General features: G+C 41.6%; 2 protein-coding genes across 3 annotated transcripts in view; both read left to right on the forward strand.

Moving 5' to 3' along the window:
- LOC118936531 (NLR family CARD domain-containing protein 3-like) overlaps nt 1-25222 on the forward strand; it is a 153876-nt gene that overhangs the window by 67352 nt on the left and 61302 nt on the right. The window lies entirely within an intron of this gene.
- LOC110518344 lies at nt 1492-12547 on the forward strand. 2 transcript variants are annotated; one of them, XM_036942502.1, is made up of 2 exons: nt 1492-1960; nt 11502-12547. In XM_036942502.1, the coding sequence occupies exons 1-2, from the start codon at nt 1748-1750 to the stop codon at nt 12438-12440; spliced, it is 1152 nt and encodes a 383-aa protein (XP_036798397.1). In that variant the 5' UTR covers nt 1492-1747; the 3' UTR covers nt 12441-12547. The 2 variants fall into 2 exon arrangements, with proteins under 2 accessions (XP_036798397.1, XP_036798398.1); XM_036942503.1 differs by lacking the exon at nt 1492-1960 and adding an exon at nt 3901-5407.

A 25222-nucleotide genomic window follows, 5' to 3' on the forward strand; every position in this document is an offset into this window, starting at 1 on the left:
AAAGGTCACCTTTTCAACCTCATATAGTCCAGCAAACGTGCCATGGTGTTGAAGTGTATAGCTGTGTCAATCACGCTGTTGACTATTACATCTTTTACAAGCACAAACCCGCACTTATCATAGGTTACCTTATCAGTATTTCTCTCGGTCTAGTAACCTTCTGGGACTGCTTCAATCACATCCTCTATCATCGCAACAGGTTCACCTCTGTCCCAGTCTACGAAGTCCGTGCATTTGTAATAGCCTCGGGTGACATACTGTATATAGCAAATGGGATGAGGCTATTGTCAGGGCTCTTCACCACACCTGAACACACACCTCAGGGCATGTCACCAAAGTAGGCCGCGATGGCAATAGCTCCTACAGTAACTTCGGGTCTATTCAGGGATGATATTAGCTGCTCTTCAGAGACGGAACCCCACCACTTCTCACCCAGCCATTCTAACAGTGGAAGCCACGATCTGTCCAATAGGGGCCAGTTGCCATATTCATTTCGGTAAGAGACACGGAGTGAATCGAATTGTCTTCTGTTTACATAGGCCATCGTCCAACCCCGTAGCTATTTCCATATATGTGTGTAATTAGTAACATAGTTATTTTGATACAGCAATTATTAAGTACTAGGGAATTGGAAGCATACCCCAAACAGCACACGGTCAATAACCACAGGGAAAGTGCCTCATGTTTCTAACTGTTGTTGCTAGTAGCTCCTCAGGATGATGCCGAGATGTAGCTCTCTGAGCACCTTTCACAGTCGCACCCCCTGTGCCTAACCGTAACCTTAGTGTATACTGATATGGTAGTGTGTACTGATATGGTAGTGTATACTGTGATTACAAGTAAGTAAGTATTGTACATGATTAACACGACACTCAACATAGAGTACACCATTTACTACTATTGCCACGGTTACACGTCGATACATGTCCGTACATGTCCAGACATGTGGAGCAGTGAAAACAATCCCCTCCATTATGTTTTTCAACTTGAAAATTCAATGACCTGTCCTAGACTGACCCCAGTAGTACAAAAGTGAACTGTTTCCTTCATTCATGTACCCATGTAAGCTGTAGGAAACAAAAGATACTACTATTGCCACGGTTACACGTCCATACATGTCCGTACATGTCCAGACATGTGGAGCAGTGAAAACAATCCCCTCCATGATATTATTCAACTTGGAATGTGATGACCTGTCCTAGACTGACCCCTGTAGTACAAATGTGAACTACACGTCCAGACATGTCCAGACATGTGGAGCAGTGAAAACAATCCCCTCCATGACATTATTCAACTTGGAATGTGATGTTAAAATACGAAACTATTTGTGAATAGATTAAATATAATTTCAGCTTCTTAAATGAGAGAACGGTTTGTCATGGAGAAACTCTGCTCACTCAGAGGCCCCGCCCAAGTGAACAGACATTGGTTATAAACTCTGCTCACTCAGAGGCCCCGCCCAAGTGAACAGACATTGGTTATAAACTATGAAACACGCCCTTCTCTCTCCTACTATATAAGCCCTGTTATGAAAATGTAACCTCCTGTTCCAAGGAGAAGAGGACGGTGGTCTCCACTTGAAAAGGACAAGATCAACAACAGAACTAAGCCAACCTCAGTGTGAGCTCTGGTTGAATGACAAGAACCTACTGAAATTAGCATCGAATTTCAACGTGAAGATGATGATCAACACACCGAAAGGATGAATTTCGACTATACCTTCCAGAATATAGCATGAGCTTAAAGTATGAACTTTGAACTCTTATTCACTAAAGTAGTGATACCTCCTAGTTGTTGCGTTAGCAACCACAGCTGTAAACGTGGGCTAGGAAAGGACGGACAAAGGACCCGTTCTACCACACGACGACGGTTCTACCAAGTATACGTTCTACCACCAGACATTCTTCAAAGGACAACCCGGCCTTCCACCTACGACCAACCGATCGAAGCGCAGCTCAGAGTAAATATTTATTGCATTTTCCTTTTCCAAATGGGCGGTTATTTAGAATACATAAGATACTGTATTTACGATAGCATAGCTGCCTAATGCATTCAAATGGCAATGGTTTGATTGGATGACAAATGGCCAATGAGTTTAATGTATTAAATATAGATATAGGCATCGTCTTTGATGAACGTTATATGTAACTAAAATCAAATAAATATGTTACTTCTGACATCGTTATCTAAAATGTATTTTGACTTAGTGATTAATGACATTGTTTCTTCTTTGAGTGATTTTTATGCCATAATGTATCCAGCCATTTATAGCAGAAATATGTTATTGGTACATGATGCATTTGTGGACTTTTAAATGAATGATATATATTGTAGCCATTGATTCTTGAAGAATATAACTCAGCCCATCCCTCGGCTGTTTACCCCCAAAGAATGGCAGGGTGGCGCCTTTGTTATTTTTTGAATCCCAGATTGCCCCTTTAATGTAACAGATCATTAAAAACAGCTGAAGTATTGTCCATTAATAAGTTACAATGTAACTGTTACATGAATAACACGACACTCAACATAGAGTACACAATTTACTACCAATAATAATGACAGTATTCACAACAACAAAACGATGTACAATGCAACGATCTTAGATGAAGGAGAACAGGAAAAATCATACTGTTTAAAACAGGTGTGAGGTTGGTGGTAGAAACATTCAGGTCCAGTCAGTCAAGTGGGTTTAAATATAACAATATTCTATTAAGCTGGCATATTCAAACATTCAGGAGATAAAGGTGCTCCAAGTTGACCCACTGCATACCCCACCAAACCATGAGATATCCATGTCTTCATCACCTTAAAAGAGAAAAGGTTGAATTTGATATCATTTAACTTGTTACTGTATTGGGCTAAATCAGGGTCCTACAGAGTGTTTCTTGATAGTCTTTAAAATCCTCCCGCTGTCCTCAGGTCATTTTGACCCCCCACTGTGATCAACACTCCCGCTGTCCTCAGGTCATTTTGACCCCCAACTGTGATCAACACTCCCGCTGTCCTCAGGTCATTTTGACCCCCCACTGTGATCAACCCTCCCACTGTCCTCAGGTCATTTTGACCCCCCACTCTGATCAACCCTCCCACTGTCCTCAGGTCATTTTGACCCACCACTGTGATCAACCCTCCCGCTGTCCTCAGGTCATTTTGACCCACCACTGTGATCAACCCTCCCGCTGTCCTCAGGTGAAAATGACCCACTACTGTGTTGAACCAAGTTTTATTTTATTTGTATATTTTTGTGGATCATTTGTAAGAAGGAGGCAGTCAGACTTTCTTTAACATCAGTGAAAGCAATCCCCTCCACAATGTTTTTCAACTTGAATATTCAATGACCTGTCCTAGACTGACCCCAGTAGTACAAAAGTGAACTGTTTCCTTCATTCATGTACCCATGTAAGCTGTAGGAAACAAAAGATACTACTATTGCCACATTTACACGTCCATACATGTCCGTACATGTCCAGACATGTGGAGCAGTGAAAACAATCCTCTCCATGATATTATTCAACTTGGAATGTGATGACCTGTCCTAGACTGACCCCTGTAGTACAAATGTGAACTACACGTCCCGACATGTGGAGCAGTGAAAACAATCCCCTCTATGATATTATTCAACTTGGAATGTGATGTTAAAATACGAAACTATTTGTGAATAGATGAAATGTAATTTCAGCTTCTTAAATGAGAGAACAGTTTGTCATGGCTTGTCACGACACAGACAACATGAGGGAGACAGACAACATGAGGGAGACAGACAACATGAGGGAGACAGACAGCATGAGGGAGACAGACAACATGAGGGAGACAGACAACATGAGGGAGACAGACAACATGAGGGAGACAGACAACATGAGGGAGACAGACAACATGAGGGAGACAGACAGCATGAGGGAGACAGACAACATGAGGGAGACAGACAACATGAGGGAGACAGACAACATGAGGGAGACAGACAACATGAGGGAGACAGAGAACTGAATAGACGACAGTCAAGTCTGCTTAGGTCTCAAAAGGAGGTAAATCCATTTGAATTCAGTCACTTTCTGACAGCATCCCTTTTGATTTAAACACAACTTTCCATAAATGTTTGTCGATGGAAGAAGTGGTCAGAAAGGGACATTTTGGACCTTAATGCCAAAACATTCAGGAGATAAAGGTGCTCCAAGTTGACCCACTGCATACCCCACCAAACCATGAGTTATCCATGTCTTCATCACTTTAAAAGAGAAACGGTTGAATTTGATCTCATTTAACTTGTTACTGTATTGGGCTAAATCAGGGTCCCACAGAGTGTTTCTTGATAGTCTTTAAAACCCTCCCGCTGTCCTCTGGTCAAAATGACCCACCACTGTGATGAACCAAGTTTGATTTTATTTGTATATTTTGTGGATCATTTGTAAGAAGGAGGCAGTCAGACATTCTTTAACATCAGTGAAAACAATCCCCTCCATGATGTTTTTCAACTTGAAAATTCAATGACCTGTCCTAGACTGACCCCAGTAGAACAAAGTGAACTGTTTCCTTCATTCATGTACCCATGTAAGCTGTAGGAAACAAAAGATACTACTATTGCCACGGCTACACGTCCATACATGTCCGTACATGTCCAGACATGTGGAGCAGTGAAAACAATCCCCTCCATGATATTATTCAACTTGAAATGTGATGACCTGTACTAGACTGACCCATGTAGTACAAATGTGAACAACACGTCCCTACATGTCCAGGCATGTGGAGCAGTGAAAACAATCCCCTCTATGATATTATTCAACTTGGAATGTGATGTTAAAATATGAAACTATTTGTGAATAGATGAAATGTAATTTCAGCTTCTTAAATGAGAGAACAGTTTGTCATGGAGAAACTCTGCTCACTCAGAGGCCCCGCCCAAGTGAACAGACATTGGTTATAAACTATGAAACACGCCCTTCTCTCTCCTACTATATAAGCCCTGATATGAAAATGTAACCTCCTGTTCCAAGGAGAAGAGGACGGTGGTCTCCACTTTAAAAGGACAAGATCAACAACAGAACTAAGCCAACCTCAGCGTGAGCTCTGGTTGAACGACAAGAACCTACTGAAATTAGCATTGAATTTCAACGTGAAGATGATGATCAACACACCGAAAGGATGAATTTCGACTATACCTTCCAGAATATAGCATGAGCTTAAAGAATGGCAACTTGGTGTGAACTTTGAACTCTTATTCACTAAAGAAGTGATACCTCCTAGCTGTTGCGTTAGCAACCACAGCTGTAAACGTGGGCTGGGAAAGGACGGACAAAGGACCCGTTCTACCACACGACGACGGTTCTACCAAGTATACGTTCTACCACCAGACATTCTTCAAAGGACAACCCAGCCTTCCACCTACGACCAACCGATCGAAGCGCAGCTCAGAGTAAATATTTATTGCATTTTCCTTTTCCAAATGGGCGGTTATTTAGAATACATAAGATACTGTATTTACGATAGCATAGCTGCCTAATGCATTCAAATGGCAATGCTTTGATTGGATGACAAATGACCAATGAGTTTAATGTATTAAATATAGATATAGGCATCGTCTTTGATGAAGGTTATATGTAACTAAAATCAAATAAATATGTTACTTCTGACATCGTTATCTAAAATGTATTTTGACTTAGTGATTAGTGACATGGTTTCTTCTTTGAGGGATTTTCATGCCATAATGTATCCAGCCATTTATAGCAGAAATCTGTTATTGGTACATGATGCATTTGTAGACTTTTAAATGAATGATATATATTGTAGCCATTGATTCTTCAAGAATATAACTTACCCCATCCCTCGGCTGTTTACCCCCAAAGAATGGCAGGGTGGCGCCTTTGTTATTTTTTGAATCCCAGATTGCCCCTTTAATGTAACAGATCATTAAAAACAGCTGAAGTATTGTCCATTAATAAGTTACAATGTAACTGTTACATGATTAACACGACACTCAACATAGAGAACACAATTTACTACCAATAATAATGACAGTATTCACAACAACAAAACGATGTACAATGAAACGATCTTAGATGAAGGAGAACAGGAAAAATCATACTGTTTAAAACAGGTGTGAAGTTGGTGGTAGAAACATTCAGGTCCAGTCAGTCAAAGTGGGTTTAAATATAACAATATTCTATTAAGCTGGCATATTCAAACATTCAGGAGATAATATAGGTGCTCCAAGTTGACCCACTGCATACCCCACCACACCATGAGATATCCATGTCTTCATCACTTTAAAAGAGAAACGGTTGAATTTGATCCTATTTAACTTGTTACTGTATTGGGCTAAATCAGGGTCCCACAGAGTGTTTCTTGATAGTCTTTAAAACCCTCCCACTGTCCTCAGGTCAAAATGACCCAACACTCTGATCAACTCTCCCGCTGTCCTCAGGTCATTTTGACCCCCCACTGTGATCAACCCTCCCGCTGTCCTCGGGTGAAAATGACCCACCACTGTGATCAACCCTCCAGCTGTCCTCAGGTCATTTTGACCCCCCAACTGTGATCAACCCTCCCGCTGTCCTCAGGTCATTTTGACCCCCCACTGTGATCAACCCTCCCGCTGTCCTCAGGTCATTTTGACCCAACACTCTGATCAACCCTCCCGCTGTCCTCAGGTCATTTTGACCCAACACTGTGATCAACCCTCCCGCTGTCCTCAGGTCATTTTGACCCACCACTGTGATCAACCCTCCCACTGTCCTCAGGTCATTTTGACCCCCCACTGTGATCAACCCTCCCACTGTCCTCGGGTCAAAATGACCCAACACCGTGATCAACCCTCCCGCTGTCCTCTGGTCAAAATGACCCACCACTGTGTTTAAACAAATCTACTTTGAAGGCTTTTACTTATGGGCTTTAATAAATAAGACACCTGTACTATGTCAGATATACATGTAGTGTTTAAATGTATTCATTTAGTTTGCATCCCAATATTACACTCTAAATACATTAACAGTACAACATTTGGACACACTGACTCATTCAAGGGTTTTTCTTCATTTTTACTATTTTCTACATGAAACTATGAAATAACACATATGGAATCGTGTAGTAACCAAAAAAGTGTTAAACAAATCAAAATATATTTTATGTCTCTGTAAGCAACGTCAGCACAATAACTGTTCGTCGGGAGCTTCATGAAGTGGATTTCCATGGCCAAGCAGCCGCACACAAGCCTAAGATCACCATGTGCAATGCCAAGCGTCTGCTGGACTGGTGTAAAGCTCGCTGCCATTGGACTCTGGAGCAGTGGAAACACGTTCTCTGGGGTGATGAATCACGCTTAACCATCTGGCAGTCCGACAGACAAATCTGGGTTTGGTGGATGCCAGGAGAACGCTACCCAACTGAAGGGAAGAACTTGACTGGCCTGCACAGAGCCCTGACCTCAAAAGTATCAAACACCTTTGGGATGAATTGGAACGCCGACTGCGAGCCATGCCTAATCGCCCAACATCAGTGCCCAACCTCACTAATGCTCTTGTGGCTGAATGGAAGCAAGTCCCTACAGCAATGTTCCAACATCTAGTGGAAAGCCTTACCAGAAGAGTGGACCAACACCATATTAATGGCCGTGATTTTGGAATGAGATGTTCGACAAGCACTTTTGCTCAAATACTGTAGTCTAAATAACCTACAGTACAGTATGGGGCATAAATACTGTAGTCTATATAACCTACAGTACAGTCTGGGGTATAAATACTGTAGTCTATATAACCTACAGTACAGTATGGGCCATAAATACTGTAGTCTATATAACCTACAGTACAGTCTGGGGTATAAATACTGTAGTCTAAATAACCTACAGTACAGTATGGGCCATAAATACTGTAGTCTATATAACCTACAGTACAGTCTGGGGTATAAATACTGTAGTCTATATAACCTACAGTACAGTATGGGCCATAAATACTGTAGTCTATATAACCTACAGTACAGTCTGGGGTATAAATACTGTAGTCTATATAACCTACAGTACAGTCTGAGGCATAAATACTGTAGTCTATATAACCTACAGTACAGTCTGGGCCATAAATACTGTAGTCTATATAACCTACAGTACAGTCTGGGGTATAAATACTGTAGTCTATATAACCTACAGTACAGTCTGGGGCATAAATACTGTAGTCTATATAACCTACAGTACAGTCTGGGGCATAAATACTGTAGTCTATATAACCTATGGTATGGGGTATAACACTCTTGGGTATAAATACTGTAGTGTATATAACCTATGGTATGGGGCATAAATACTGTAGTCTATATAACCTATGGTATGGGGTATAACAGTCTGGGGTATAAATACTGTAGTCTATATAACCTACAGTACAGTATGGGGCATAAATACTGTAGTCTATATAACCTACAGTACAGTATGGGGCATAAATACTGTAGTCTATATAACCTACAGTACAGTATGGGGCATAAATACTGTAGTCTATATAACCTACAGTACAGTCTGGGGCATAAATACTGTAGTCTATATAACCTACAGTACAGTCTGGGCCATAAATACTGTAGTCTATATAACCTACAGTACAGTCTGGGGTATAAATACTGTAGTCTATATAACCTACAGTACAGTCTGGGGCATAAATACTGTAGTCTATATAACCTATGGTATGGGGTATAACAGTCTGGGGCATAAATACTGTAGTCTATATAACCTATGGTATGGGGTATAACAGTCTGGGGCCTAAATACTGTAGTCTATATAACCTATGGTATGGGGTATAACAGTCTGGGGTATAAATACTGTAGTGTATATAACCTATGGTATGGGGTATAACAGTCTGGGGCATAAATACTGTAGTCTATATAACCTATGGTATGGGGCATAAATACTGTAGTCTATATAACCTATGGTATGGGGTATAACAGTCTGGGGCATAAATACTGTAGTCTATATAACCTATGGTATGGGGCATAAATACTGTAGTCTATATAACCTATGGTATGGGGTATAACAGTCTGGGGCATAAATACTGTAGTCTATATAACCTATGGTATGGGGTATAACAGTCTGGGGCATAAATACTGTAGTCTATATAACCTACAGTACAGTCTGGGGCATAAATCATGTAGTCTATGTAACATACAGTACAGTCTGGGGTATAAATACTGTAGTCTATATAACCTACAGTACAGTCTGGGGCATAAATACTGTAGTCTATATAACCTACAGTACAGTCTGGGGCATAAATACTGTAGTCTATATAACCTACAGTACAGTCTGGGGCATAAATACTGTAGTCTATATAACCTATGGTATGGGGTATAACACTCTTGGGTATAAATACTGTAGTGTATATAACCTATGGTATGGGGTATAACAGTCTGGGGCATAAATACTGTAGTCTATATAACCTATGGTATTGGGTATAACAGTCTGGGGCATAAATACTGTAGTTTATATAACCTATGGTATGGGGTATAACAGTCTGGGGCATAAATACTGTAGTCTATATAACCTATGGTATGGGGTATAACAGTCTGGGGCATAAATACTGTAGTGTATATAACCTATGGTATGGGGTATAACAGTCTGGGGCATAAATACTGTAGTCTATATAACCTATGGTATGGGGCATAAATACTGTAGTCTATATAACCTATGGTATGGGTATAAATACTGTAGTCTATATAACCTATGGTATGGGTATAACAGTCTGGGGCATAAATACTGTAGTCTATATAACCTATGGTATGGGGTATAACAGTCTGGGGCATAAATACTGTAGTCTATATAACCTATGGTATGGGGTATAACAGTCTGGGGCATAAATACTGTAGTCTATATAACCTATGGTATGGGGTATAACAGTCTGGGGCATAAATACTGTAGTCTATATAACCTATGGTATGGGGTATAACAGTCTGGGGCATAAATACTGTAGTCTATATAACCTATGGTATGGGGTATAACAGTCTGGGGCATAAATACTGTAGTCTATATAACCTATGGTATGGGGCATAAATACTGTAGTCTATATAACCTATGGTATGGGGTATAACAGTCTGGGGCATAAATACTGTAGTCTATATAACCTATGGTATGGGGTATAACAGTCTGGGGCATAAATACTGTAGTCTATATAACCTATGGTATGGGGCATAAATACTGTAGTCTATATAACCTATGGTATGGGGTATAACAGTCTGGGGCATAAATACTGTAGTCTATATAACCTATGGTATGGGGTATAACAGTCTGGGGCATAAATACTGTAGTCTATATAACCTATGGTATGGGGTATAACAGTCTGGGGCATAAATACTTAACCAAGCAAACGTATTATACATTTAATTGTAAACTGGGTGGTTCCAGCCCAGAATGCTGATTGGTTGACAGCTGTGGTATATCAGACCGTATACCACGGGTTTGACAAAACATTTATTTTTACTGTTCTAATTACGTTGGTAACCAGTTTGCCACCTCTGTTTACCCCCTCTGTGGTATATGACCAATATACCACGGCTAAGGGCTGTATCCAGGCACTCCACAATGTCTTAGAACAGCCCTTAGCCGTGGAATATTAGCCATACACCACACCCCCTCGTGCCTTATTGGTTAAGTATATTAGCCATACACCACACCCCCTCATGCCTTATTGGTTAAGTATATTAGCCATACACCACACCCCCTCGTGCCTTATTGGTTAAGTATATTAGCCATACACCACACCCCCTCGTGCCTTATTGGTTAAGTATATTAGCCATACACCACACCCCCTCGCGCCTTATTGGTTAAGTGAAGACAAGAGATACAGTTAGTATTTGCTAGGTCTTACTTACTGAAACATACTCTCACGTTAAGTACCCTACTGCACACAAAGAAGGTATCAAAAATGATGTTATAGAAATGCTAGTTCAGTTTGTGTTTTAGAAGGATACATTTCAGTACATTTGTTTAGCTGATGGTTTGACTGAAAACTAATTGAGTATTATTTATTTCCAGTATAAGAGGAACACATTATACAGATGTCTTTGATTCTAAATATATTTAGTAGTAGAGATGATTACTTCCAGGAGTTGTGTGCAATAGATATTGTATCTTTGTCTGAAACACAAATACTCAAATGATACAACTCATTACAATGGTATCTCTTTTTGAAATGAATCTTATTTTGTTATAATTTCATGTTCATGTTTTGTTAGATATCCTGTATATCCATTGATTCTAGAATAATATCAAATAAAAATAAACCTTGTGAACTTATACTGTCTCACCCGATTGTAACCCACAATTACATCTGCTATTATTCCATTGTAAGTTTGTGTTGTCTTTTGTCTTTGTAAATAAGCGACACAGCTTCAAAATGTTTACAACTATCATGTGGATCTTAAGGATTTTCATATTGTTGCATCTAAACCTTTATATCAGAACATTTGTCAACGCCTCATAATGATGTTGTGCAAGTTAGTTAAATAAAGAGACACACGACTCATCTGACTGTCAACTTTCATCTTTTCAGGGAAAGAAAATGCAGCGACAAAACCAAAGAGGAATAACGGAGACCTTTTTCCGCGGGGAGCATCAGAGTATAGAAACCTTGAAAATGGAGACCCCACTAAGTTGTAGACGTCTTATTTCAAAAGACATTCCACTGTACCCCAAAGCTGACAGAGCGGAATTTCACGTGGACACAGTCTGTCATGTAACCACTCCAACAGGCCTGACAGGAATCATGGATCTGAGTGGATTTACAGCAGGGCAAACAGGGGGTTTCACATGGTGGGCTCTTCACATTACAGAAGGTGAAATTGAGGCAGCAGAGAATCGCTTCCTTGAAAAGGAACAGCTTTCCTTTGACCCAACAACGGGTGAAGAACAAAGACACAATCCATTCCTGAAGGAATTCACCACCTCCCCTGTCTTCCAAAAGGGATCTCGGTACGGGAACTTTAAGTTTACCTTCCCCTTGGAGGATCTCATGCAGATGTACACAGAGCAGATCTGTGAGGGAGAGAAGCCTGTCCTGAGAGTCTTTGAAACCGTGGTTTACAAGCAGGAGATCATGTACGTTGTGGTTGTCCACGGTCCAGATGTGACAGAGTTTGATGAGTACCCACTTCTTGCTGATGAGAATGATAAGGCAATATGCATTTATAAAGATGGTCAAATTGTCTGGCGTGCAGAAGCAATATGTGAAACCCATACAAAGAAGCTGATCATCAGCAGAGAGAGTGGAACAGTTGAAACAGAAGAACTTGGACGTGGTTTTGAGTATTTCATGTGGGACCATGTGACCCTGGCATTCCATCTGCCAGCTGACCGCACCCTCCAAGTTGAAGAGGGAGTATTAAAGGAGAGACTCCATGCATGTGAGGGTATCAGACCTTTTCTCCAGGGTGAGTTTTTAACACTAGAGGAAGCAGAAGAAGTAGTCAATGCCATAAAGAACTCTATATAGGGACAGTGCTAGTGACAGTGCTATATGGGGACAGTGCTATATAGGGACAGTGCTATATGGGGACAGTGCTATATGGGGACAGTGCTATATGGGGACAGTGCTATATAGGGACAGTGCTATATGGGGACAGTGCTATATAGGGACAGTGCTATATAGGGACAGTGCTATATGGGAAAGTGCTATATAGGGACAGTGCTATATAGGGACAGTGCTATATAGGGACAGTGCTATATAGGGACAGTGCTATATAGGGACAGTGCTTTATAGGGACAGTGCTATATGAGGACAGTGCTATATGGGGACAGTGCTATATAGGGACAGTGCTATATAGGGACAGTGCTATATGGGGACAGTGCTATATAGGGACAGTGCTATATGGGGACAGTGCTATATAGGGACAGTGCTATATGGGGACAGTGCTATATGGGGACAGTGCTATATGGGGACAGTGCTATATAGGGACAGTGCTATATGGGGACAGTGCTATATAGGGACAGTGCTATATGGGGACAGTGCTATATAGGGACAGTGCTATATGGGGACAGTGCTATATAGGGACAGTGCTATATGGGGACAGTGCTATATAGGGACAGTGCTATATGGGGACAGTGCTATATGGGGACAGTGCTATATGGGGACAGTGCTAGTGACAGTGCTATATGGGGACAGTGCTATATAGGGACAGTGCTATATGGGGACAGTGCTATATAGGGACAGTGCTATATGGGGACAGTGCTATATAGGGACAGTGCTATATGGGGACAGTGCTATATGGGGACAGTGCTATATGGGGACAGTGCTAGTGACAGTGCTATATGGGGACAGTGCTATATGAGGACAGTGCTATATGGGGACAGTGCTATATAGGGACAGTGCTATATGGGGACAGTGCTATATAGGGACAGTGCTATATAGGGACAGTGCTATATGGGGACAGTGCTATATAGGGACAGTGCTATATGGGGACAGTGCTATATGGGGACAGTGCTATATGGGGACAGTGCTATATGGGGACAGTGCTATATAGGGACAGTGCTATATAGGGACAGTGCTATATAGGGACAGTGCTATATGGGGACAGTGCTATATGGGGACAGTGCTATATGGGGACAGTGCTATATGGGGACAGTGCTAGTGACAGTGCTATATGGGGACAGTGCTATATAGGGACAGTGCTATATAGGGACAGTGCTAGTGACAGTGCTATATAGGGACAGTGCTATGTAGTTACAGTGCTATATAGGGACAGTGCTATATAGGGACAGTGCTATATGGGGAAAGTGCTATATAGGGACAGTGCTATATAGGGACAGTGTTATATGGGGACAGTGCTATATGGGGACAGTGCTAGTGACAGTGCTATATGGGGACAGTGCTATATAGGGACAGTGCTATATGGGGACAGTGCTATATAGGGACAGTGCTATATAGGGACAGTGCTATATAGGGACAGTGCTATATGGGGGCAGTGCTAGGGACAGTGCTATATGGGGACAGTGCTAGTGACAGTGCTATATGGGGACAGTGCTAGTGACAGTGCTATATAGGGACAGTGCTATATGGGGACAGTGCTATATAGGGACAGTGCTATATGGGGACAGTGCTATATGGGGACAGTGCTATATAGGGACAGTGCTATATAGGGACAGTGCTATATGGGGGCAGTGCTAGGGACAGTGCTATATGGGGGCAGTGCTAGTGACAGTGCTATATAGGGACAGTGCTATATAGGGACAGTGCTATATGGGGAAAGTGCTATATAGGGACAGTGCTATATGGGGACAGTGCTATATGGGGACAGTGCTATATGGGGACAGTGCTATATAGGGACAGTGCTATATAGGGACAGTGCTATATAGGGACAGTGCTATATAGGGACAGTGCTATATGGGGACAGTGCTATATAGGGACAGTGCTATATGGGGACAGTGCTATATAGGGACAGTGCTATATGGGGACAGTGCTATATAGGGACAGTGCTATATGGGGACAGTGCTATATGGGGACAGTGCTATATGGGGACAGTGCTATATGGGGACAGTGCTAGTGACAGTGCTATATGGGGACAGTGCTATATAGGGACAGTGCTATATGGGGACAGTGCTATATAGGGACAGTGCTATATGGGGACAGTGCTATATAGGGACAGTGCTATATGGGGACAGTGCTATATGGGGACAGTGCTATATGGGGACAGTGCTAGTGACAGTGCTATATGGGGACAGTGCTATATGAGGACAGTGCTATATGGGGACAGTGCTATATAGGGACAGTGCTATATGGGGACAGTGCTATATAGGGACAGTGCTATATGGGGACAGTGCTATATAGGGACAGTGCTATATGGGGACAGTGCTATATGGGGACAGTGCTATATGGGGACAGTGCTATATGGGGACAGTGCTATATAGGGACAGTGCTATATAGGGACAGTGCTATATAGGGACAGTGCTATATGGGGACAGTGCTATATGGGGACAGTGCTATATGGGGACAGTGCTATATGGGGACAGTGCTAGTGACAGTGCTATATGGGGACAGTGCTATATAGGGACAGTGCTATATAGGGACAGTGCTAGTGACAGTGCTATATAGGGACAGTGCTATGTAGTTACAGTGCTATATAGGGACAGTGCTATATAGGGACAGTGCTATATGGGGAAAGTGCTATATAGGGACAGTGCTTTATAGGGACAGTGTTATATGGGGACAGTGCTATATGGGGACAGTGCTAGTGACAGTGCTATATGGGGACAGTGCTATATAGGGACAGTGCTATATGGGGACAGTGCTATATAGGGACAGTGCTATATAGGGACAGCGCTATATAGGGACAGTGCTATATGGGGGCAGTGCTAGGGACAGTGCTATATGGGGACAGTGCTAGTGACAGTGCTATATGGGGACAGTGCTAGTGACAGTGCTATATAGGGACAGTGCTATATGGGGACAGTGCTATATAGGGACAGTGCTATATGGGGACAGTGCTATATGGGGACAGTGCTATATAGGGACAGTGCTATATAGGGACAGTGCTATATGGGGGCAGTGCTAGGGACAGTGCTATATGGGGGCAGTGCTAGTGACAGTGCTATATAGGGACAGTGCTATATAGGGACAGTGCTATATGGGGAAAGTGCTATATAGGGACAGTGCTATATGGGGACAGTGCTATATGGGGACAGTGCTATATGGGGACAGTGCTATATAGGGACAGTGCTATATAGGGACAGTGCTATATAGGGACAGTGCTATATAGGGACAGTGCTAGTGACAGTGCTATATGGGGACAGTGCTATATAGGGACAGTGCTATATAGGGACAGTGCTATATGGGGACAGTGCTATATAGGGACAGTGCTATATAGGGACAGTGCTATATAGGGACAGTGCTATATAGGGACAGTGCTAGTGACAGTGCTATATGGGGACAGTGCTATATGGGGAAAGTGCTATATAGGGACAGTGCTATATGGGGACAGTGCTATATGGGGACAGTGCTAGTGACAGTGCTATATGGGGACAGTGCTATATAGGGACAGTGCTAGTGACAGTGCTATATAGGGACAGTGCTATATGGGGACAGTGCTATATGGGGACAGTGCTAGTGACAGTGCTATATGGGGACAGTGCTATATAGGGACAGTGCTAGTGACAGTGCTATATAGGGACAGTGCTATATGGGGACAGTGCTATATGGGGACAGTGCTAGTGACAGTGCTATATGGGGACAGTGCTATATAGGGACAGTGCTAGTGACAGTGCTATATAGGGACAGTGCTATATGGGGAAAGTGCTATATAGGGACAGTGCTATATGGGGACAGTGCTAGTGACAGTGCTATATGGGGACAGTGCTATATAGGGACAGTGCTAGTGACAGTGCTATATGGGGACAGTGCTATATAGGGACAGTGCTATATGGGGACAGTGCTAGTGACAGTGCTATATAGGGACAGTGCTATATAGGGACAGTGCTATATAGGGACAGTGCTAGTGACAGTGCTATATAGGGACAGTGCTATATGGGGACAGTGCTATATGGGGACAGTGCTATATGGGGACAGTGCTATATGGGGACAGTGCTATATAGGGACAGTGCTATATGGGGACAGTGCTATATAGGGACAGTGCTATATGGGGAAAGTGCTATATAGGGACAGTGCTATATAGGGACAGTGCTATATAGGGACAGTGCTATATGGGGACAGTGCTATATGGGGACAGTGCTATATGGGGACAGTGCTATATGGGGACAGTGCTATATGGGGACAGTGCTATATAGGGACAGTGCTATATAGGGACAGTGCTATATAGGGACAGTGCTATATAGGGACAGTGCTAGTGACAGTGCTATATGGGGACAGTGCTATATAGGGACAGTGCTATATAGGGACAGTGCTATATAGGGACAGTGCTATATAGGGACAGTGCTATATGGGGACAGTGCTATATAGGGACAGTGCTATATGGGGACAGTGCTAGTGACAGTGCTATATGGGGAAAGTGCTATATAGGGACAGTGCTATATGGGGACAGTGCTATATGGGGACAGTGCTATATAGGGACAGTGCTATATAGGGACAGTGCTATATAGGGACAGTGCTATATAGGGACAGTGCTATATAGGGACAGTGCTATATAGGGACAGTGCTATATAGGGACAGTGCTATATAGGGACAGTGCTATATAGGGACAGTGCTATATAGGGACAGTGCTATATAGGGACAGTGCTATATGGGGACAGTGCTATATAGGGACAGTGCTATATAGGGACAGTGCTATATAGGGACAGTGCTAGTGACAGTGCTATATAGGGACAGTTCTATATAGTTACAGTGCTAGTGACAGTGCTATATAGTTACAGTGCTATATATGGAAAGTGCTATATAGTTACAGTACTAGTGACAGTGCTATATAGTTACAGTGCTAGTGACAGTGCTATATAGGGACAGTGCTAGTGACAGTGCTATATAGTTACAGTGCTAGTGACAGTGCTATATTGTTACAGTGCTAGTGACAGTGCTATATAGTTACAGTGCTATATATGGAAAGTGCTATATAGTTACAGTACTAGTGACAGTGCTATATAGTTACAGTGCTATATATGGAAAGTGCTATATAGTTACAGTACTAGTGACAGTGCTATATAGTTACAGTGCTAGTGGCAGTGCTATATAGGGACAGTGCTAGTGACAGTGCTATATAGTTACAGTGCTAGTGACAGTGCTATATTGTTATATAGGGACAGTGCTATATGGGGACAGTGCTCGTGACAGTGCTGTATAGGGACAGTGCTAGTGGCAGTGCTATATAGTTACAGTGCTAGTGACAGTGCTATATAGTTACAGTGCTAGTGACAGTGCTATATAGTTACAGTGCTAGTGACAGTGCTATATAGTTACAGTGCTAGTGACAGTGCTATATAGTTACAGTGCTAGTGACAGTGCTATATGGGGACAGTGCTACATAGGGACAGTGCTTTATGGGAACAGTGCTATATAGGGACAGTGCTATATAGGGACAGTGCTATATAGGGACAGTGCTATATAGGGACAGTGCTAGTGACAGTGCTATATAGGGACAGTTCTATATAGGGACAGTGCTATATAGGGACAGTTCTATATAGGGACAGTGCTAGTGACAGTGCTATGTAGTTACAGTGCTATATGGGGACAGTGCTATATAGGGACAGTGCTATATAGGGACAGTGCTATATAGGGACAGTGCTATATAGGGACAGTGCTATATGGGGACAGTGCTATATAGGGACAGTGCTATATAGGGACAGTGCTATTTAGGGACAGTGCTATATAGGGACAGTGCTAGTGACAGTGCTATATAGGGACAGTTCTATATAGGGACAGTGCTAGTGACAGTGCTATGTAGTTACAGTGCTATATGGGGACAGTGCTATATAGTTACAGTGCTAGTGACAGTGCTATATAGTTACAGTGCTATATATGGAAAGTGCTATATAGTTACAGTACTAGTGACAGTGCTATATAGTTACAGTGCTAGTGACAGTGCTATATAGGGACAGTGCTAGTGACAGTGTTATGTAGTTACAATGCTAGTGACATTGCTATATAGGGACAGTGCTAGGGACAGTGCTATATAGTTACAGTGCTAGTGACAGTGCTATATAGGGACAGTGCTAGTGACAGTGCTATATAGGGACAGTGCTAGTGACAGTTCTAGGGACAGTGCTGGTGACAGTTCTAGGGACAGTTCTAGGGACAGTGCTAGGGACAGTTCTAGGGGCAGTTCTAGGGACAGTGCCTGGGACAGTTCTAGGGACAGTTCTAGGGACAGTGCTAGGGACAGTGCTAGGGACAGTTCTAGGGACAGTGCTAGGGACAGTTCTATGGACAGTTCTAGGGACAGTTCTAGGGACAGTGCTAGGGGCAGTTCTAGGGACAGTGCTAGGGGCAGTTCTAGGGACAGTTCTAGGGACAGTGCTAGGGGCAGTTCTAGGGACAGTGCTAAAGACAGTTCTATGGACAGTGCTAGTGCTGACTTAGTTCTCAGGCAAAACACTCTCTCTAGTCAGTTGAGAATGAGACGTATGTAAAGGGGCTCATTCACCCAACCCTGATAATGCTAGATAACAGAATTGCCTGGACAAAACTGTGCTACATTATAAACATTATCAACATGTATTTCCCTTTCTTGTTGTTTGCTGATGTCTAATATATCTAATGCAAAACATGCAGTGTACAAATATATGCGTTAATGAATTGCCCATTCCATTCCATATACTTTAGTCTTAAACTCTGTAATGATTTGCATAGCAGAAGACTGGGCTAGATTGACTTTGGTTTCCCACCTTTTATGTATATATTACTGAATAATACACAGAATGGGGCAAACTGGTCCAGTTATGATGAATACATCCTTTGTGTCGTATGTTAATGTTTAATGTAGTCAAATAAAACATGTTCATCACCCATTGACTATTTTAGATTGTTGTTTTATAGACATGACCATTTTTTCCTGAACAGAAAAATAGATATGTTCAAATGTTTATTCACATATTCTTCACTGGTGGTTCTAGACCGTTTCAACTGGGGGGGCCAAGCTGGGGCCAGTTGTACTGTTAGAGGGGCCAGTTACGTTAGATGTTATTGTTGTCATATCGTAATAATTATTTCATACTCCACATTTAAGGGGGCCACAAGGGGGTCCAAAATTGTTGTCAATTAGGCACATTTGGGCAGTCTTGATACAACATTTGAAACAGAAATGCAATGGTTCATTGGATCAGTCCGAAACTTTGCACATACACCTCTGCCATCTAGTGGCCAAAATCAAAATTACACCTGGGCTGAATAATACATAATGAACTTTCTCTTGCATTTCACAGATGATGGTACAACATTTTTTTTTAAAAAAACAGTTGATCTTTTGTGTTATATTCTCCTACATTCCTTTCACATTTCCACAAACTTCAAAGTGTTTTCTTACCAATAATATGCATATCGTTGCTTCAGGGCCTGAGCTACAGGCAGTTAGATTTGGGTATGTCACTTTAGGCGAAAAGGGGCCGAGGCTTTAACATTATTCCACTTTTCATGTAGACTCATTTTGTCCTGCTAAAAGCATAACCACTGATCAAGCAACATTATGGACTAAACGATTTAACTTAATTAAACATTGTATTCTGGTGTGTTTAAGTAGGATTCCTTATTCCGGGACGGATGGAAGTTATCTAAAATATGTAAGTTGAAGGAGCCATGGGAGAATGCGTTTACATTTTTATTAAATATCTGGGATTAAATTACAGATTTCTTACACTGAGAAATGTACGACATTTGCGGCAGAGGGAAAAAGTAATACATTGGATAATAATGTTATCTGGTTAATTGTATCTAAGGGTAGCATTGGATAATAATGTTATCAGGTTAATTGTATCTAAGGGTAGCATTGGATAATAATGTTATCAGGTTAATTGTATCTAAGGGTAGCATGTTCATTTAAGTAAACATATACATTGACGTTGTTTAAAACTTATGATTAATGATTTGAGGTAAAGGGGAATTATCAGTAGGTTTAGTTTATAGTTCACTTTTGAGTTTCTGAATCGAAGTAGCATAGTGAATGCTAGTTAGGCGTGTTGTGTTCTTCTGGGAAAATTGATGTTTAGGTGTCTCACTTTTAGACGTTTCCTGGGATTATAATCTTGGGGAGAATGAGGCCATAAACGACCAAATTGAAAAAGCCCTGGAAGTTTTGATTAATTATTAAGGTTTGCAAATATATACACATACAACATTTGTTAGGACTATTTGTTTTAGTGCAAAGGTATTTTAAAGAGGCACGCTCACATATGGAACTTTATGAGTTTTTTTTTCATGAGTTTTAATTACACAAGTTAATTTTTTAGATTTTTAAGGATACAGGGTTCTTTATGTCTAATGTGGTATGGAACATGACTATAAAAGGGTGGTATGACCTATTGACCTTATCATGGCTATCTTTTGGGGTCTGATCAACCTCAGGGGAGAGCCATTTGTATACTGAATGTGTGGTCATTTGGGTTACTAGTTTTAAGGTCAATTAATTATAATGGAGTTTTAGTTTGGGGTTAGAATTATTGTTTGAATCACTGATGAGAAAGTGTTTCAGGATTCTGTTTTACAATATTAGCAGTGAAGTTTTTGAATTGGCTATTATTGATTTGGTATTACAACAGAAAATAATCCTATTTATCATTGAGAATAAATAGGGGGAGATAAAACATGGTCCTTTGAGGTTTGGACAGGACACCGTATTAAGCCAATAGGGCAAGAAATTACATAGAAAAATAAGTTTCAGTTCTTAGGGGTGATAAATTACTGTAGATAAGGTATTCCACACTATGCAACATATATTAAATTCATGTTATTTTTTATTTAATTTTTTTATTTCACCTTTATTTAACCAGGTAGGCTAGTTGAGAACAAGTTCTCATTTGCAACTGCGACCTGGCCAAGATAAAGCATAGCAGTATGAGCAGACAACACAGAGTTACACATGGAGTAAACAATTAACAAGTCAATAAGACAGTAGAAAACAAAGGGGGAGTCTATATACAATGTGTGCAAAAGGCATGAGGTAGGCGAATAATTACAATTTTGCAGATTAACACTGGAGTGATAAATGATCAGATGGTCATGTACAGGTAGAGATATTGGTGTGCAAAAGAGCAGACAAATAAAGAAATAAAAACAGTATGGGGATGAGGTAGGTGAAAATGGGTGGGCTATTTACCAATAGACTATGTACAGCTGCAGCGATCGGTTAGCTGCTCAGATAGCTGATGTTTGAAGTTGGTGAGGGAGATAAAAGTCTCCAACTTCAGCGATTTTTGCAATTCGTTCCAGTCACAGGCAGCAGAGTACTGGAACGAAAGGCGGCCAAATGAGGTGTTGGCTTTAGGGATGATCAGTGAGATACACCTGCTGGAGCGCGTGCTACGGATGGGTGTTGCCATCGTGACCAGTGAGCTGAGATAAGGCGGAGCTTTACCTAGCATGGACTTGTAGATGACCTGGAGCCAGTGGGTCTGGCGACGAATATGTAGCGAGGGCCAGCCGACTAGAGCATACAAGTCGCAGTGGTGGGTGGTATAAGGTGCTTTAGTGACAAATCGGATGGCACTGTGATAGACTGCATCCAGTTTGCTGAGTAGAGTGTTGGAAGCCATTTTGTAGATGACATCGCCGAAGTCGAGGATCGGTAGGATAGTCAGTTTTACTAGGGTAAGCTTGGCGGCGTGAGTGAAGGAGGCTTTGTTGCGGAATAGAAAGCCGACTCTTGATTTTTCTTTTTCGATTGGAGATGTTTGATATGAGTCTGGAAGGAGAGTTTGCAGTCTAGCCAGACACCTAGGTACTTATAGATGTCCACATATTCTAGGTCGGAACCATCCAGGGTGGTGATGCTAGGCGGGCATGCGGGTGCAGGCAGCGATCGGTTGAAAAGCATGCATTTGGTTTTACTAGCGTTTAAGAGCAGTCGGAGGCCACGGAAGGAGTGTTGTATGGCATTGAAGCTTGTTTGGAGGTTAGATAGCACAGTGTCCAATGACGGGCCGAAAGTATATAGAATGGTGTCGTCTGCGTAGAGGTGGATCAGGGAATCGCCCGCAGCAAGAGCAACATCATTGATGTATACAGAGAAAAGAGTCGGCCCAAGAATTGAACCCTGTGGCACCCCCATAGAGACTGCCAGAGGACCGGACAGCATGCCCTCCGATTTGACACACTGAACTCTGTCTGCAAAGTAATTGGTGAACCAGGCAAGGCAGTCATCCGAAAAACCGAGGCTACTGAGTCTGCCGATAAGAATATGGTGATTGACAGAGTCGAAAGCCTTGGCAAGGTCGATGAAGACGGCTGCACAGTACTGTCTTTTATCGATGGCGGTTATGATATCGTTTAGTACCTTGAGTGTGGCTGAGGTGCACCCGTGACCGGCTCGGAAACCAGATTGCACAGATAGATTGTCAGATAGAATACTGAGGATCTCTGAAGGAAAGAGCTTGTAAGTGTAGGAAGGATTTTGAATATGGTTAGCATTCATTGTGGCTTTGTTTGACTATTAGGAGGTTTTTCTTTAACTTCTTGAATCTACTTGAGACGCACATGTCCCAAGTAGGCACCTGGAAATGCAAATGCGCTACGCTAAATGCTAAATGTACTCGTTAAAACTCAAACCTTGATCAAAATTCACAAGCAGGGTATTAAATTAAAGCTACACTCGTTGTGAACCTAGCCAGCAAGTCAGATTTTTAAAATGCTTTTCGGCGAAAGCATCAGAAGCTATTATCTGATAGCATGCACCCCCCAAAATGCCAGCTCGACACGTAAACAACAGATTTTGCGATAGACGGCGCTACCCAAAACGCAGAAATAAAATATAAAACATTCATTACCTTAGACGAGCTTCTTTCTTGGCACTCCTATATGCCCCATAAACATCACTATTGGGTCTTTTTTTCGTTTAAATCGGTCCATATATACCCAAAATAGCTTTGTATTGAAGTAGTGTCATTCAGAAAAATTCATCGTTTTTAAACGCTGCGTAATTTTTTAAAATTAAAAAAGTCGACGATAAACTTTCACAAAACACTTCGAAATCCTTTTGTAATCCAACTTTAGGTATTAGTAAACGTTTATAATCTATCAAAACGATTACAGGGCGATGTCTCTTCAATAGGTCCTCACTTCAAAAACAATGCAATCTGATCTCTCCTTGAACTGCATCCGGGTGAAGACTGGAAAACTTGGGGTCAGACAGATGGATTTTCCAACAATTAATTCGATTGAAAATTAGTACAATGGCGCCATCGTGCGGAATTTGTATGAAGTGCAGGCAAATTTCCATTAAATTCTGTTGTCCTTTAACAACTGGTGGAAGTGACTTATGGAAATTATTTTTTGCTTTCAGAGAGCAGTTTTTCTTGCGTTTTTCAATGAAACACACGCTCTGTTATAGTCACAGCCGTGATTTAACCAGTTTTATAAACTTCAGAGTGTTTTCTATCCACACATACTAATCATATGCATATACTATATTCCTGGCATGAGTAGCAGGACGCTGAAAAGTTGCGCGATTTTTAACAGAATTTTCAAAAAAGGGGGGGGTAGATCTAACAGGTTTTAAATAGTATTACATTTGACAGGAATATATGACATCTGTGGTGATTTAGGATTATTGTAAGGATTAAGATAGATTGATTAAGGAAATGTAAGGACTTTAGAGATGGCCACTTATAGACATGTTTTTTCTCAAATCAATGATTTTAGATAAAGTCAAACAGTGAGACGCTTAGTGGCGTTTGAGAGATAGGAGAGAAAGGGGTTCCTGTTTAAATCGGTAAATATATATATTTAAGAACATATATAAATAGCACACATACTTCTTAAACTAGATAAGACACTTGACAGAGAATTGGTACATGATTGATATGAATGGATGCCCAAGGGGAAATTGGACATACATGATAATGTCATAATATAAGAATAATTTACAAATTCTATCTAAATCATTATTTAGGGTATATAAGGTTGTTACCTGGGCAGAGCCAGGTATCAAAAGGGGGATGGGTAAGTTAGTGGCCTATTGGATAATAAACTAATAATAAAAAATAAAAATAAATGTTTAGCTAACAAATAGTCATAGAAGTTAAAGATATAATCAGATAAAACATATAAGAAACTGTTTGTTAACCAAGCCTGTATGTCCAGGATTTTATGCATTACAGGTGAACTACAGGTGAAGTCACTCAATCCAGTCCCAGAGGCTTGTTGGGGGGACCATACCAAGGACTCCTGGTGACAGATAGCTGAAAGAGCTACCCGGATTCATATCGCACGGCGGGAGGGTAAGACACACTGACACTGTCGAACAATAAACAGTGTTCGAGAGGAGAACTGGAATTAACAGAATTCCGGGGGCCATCTCTCGAATGAAGAAAATCCTTCCTGTCTTTTCACCCCTGTTTTTGTTCATAGAAGTGAAGGTGTGTCTGGCTCTTGCTAGTGATCTGTTCTCGGGGAGAGCTGTTCGTCTGAGCTGTCTTATCATGGGTGCCATATTCCTGATACAGCACGTCCTACTTGAGTATGCGGAGAGTGGTAATTTGACCCATGGTTTAGACAATGAGGATTTTGTTCCAAAACAAGCATAAGAGATCCCTAGATCTGGGTAGACAGGAAGTTAGAGTAGAGGTTGGGAAGGATCTCTCAATGGAGTTTTATGTAGACCAAATGGGGTCTCTAACTACATGGCAGTCTAG

Source organism: Oncorhynchus mykiss, chromosome 13, assembly GCF_013265735.2.
Source record: "Oncorhynchus mykiss isolate Arlee chromosome 13, USDA_OmykA_1.1, whole genome shotgun sequence".
Classification (NCBI taxonomy): domain Eukaryota; kingdom Metazoa; phylum Chordata; class Actinopteri; order Salmoniformes; family Salmonidae; genus Oncorhynchus; species Oncorhynchus mykiss.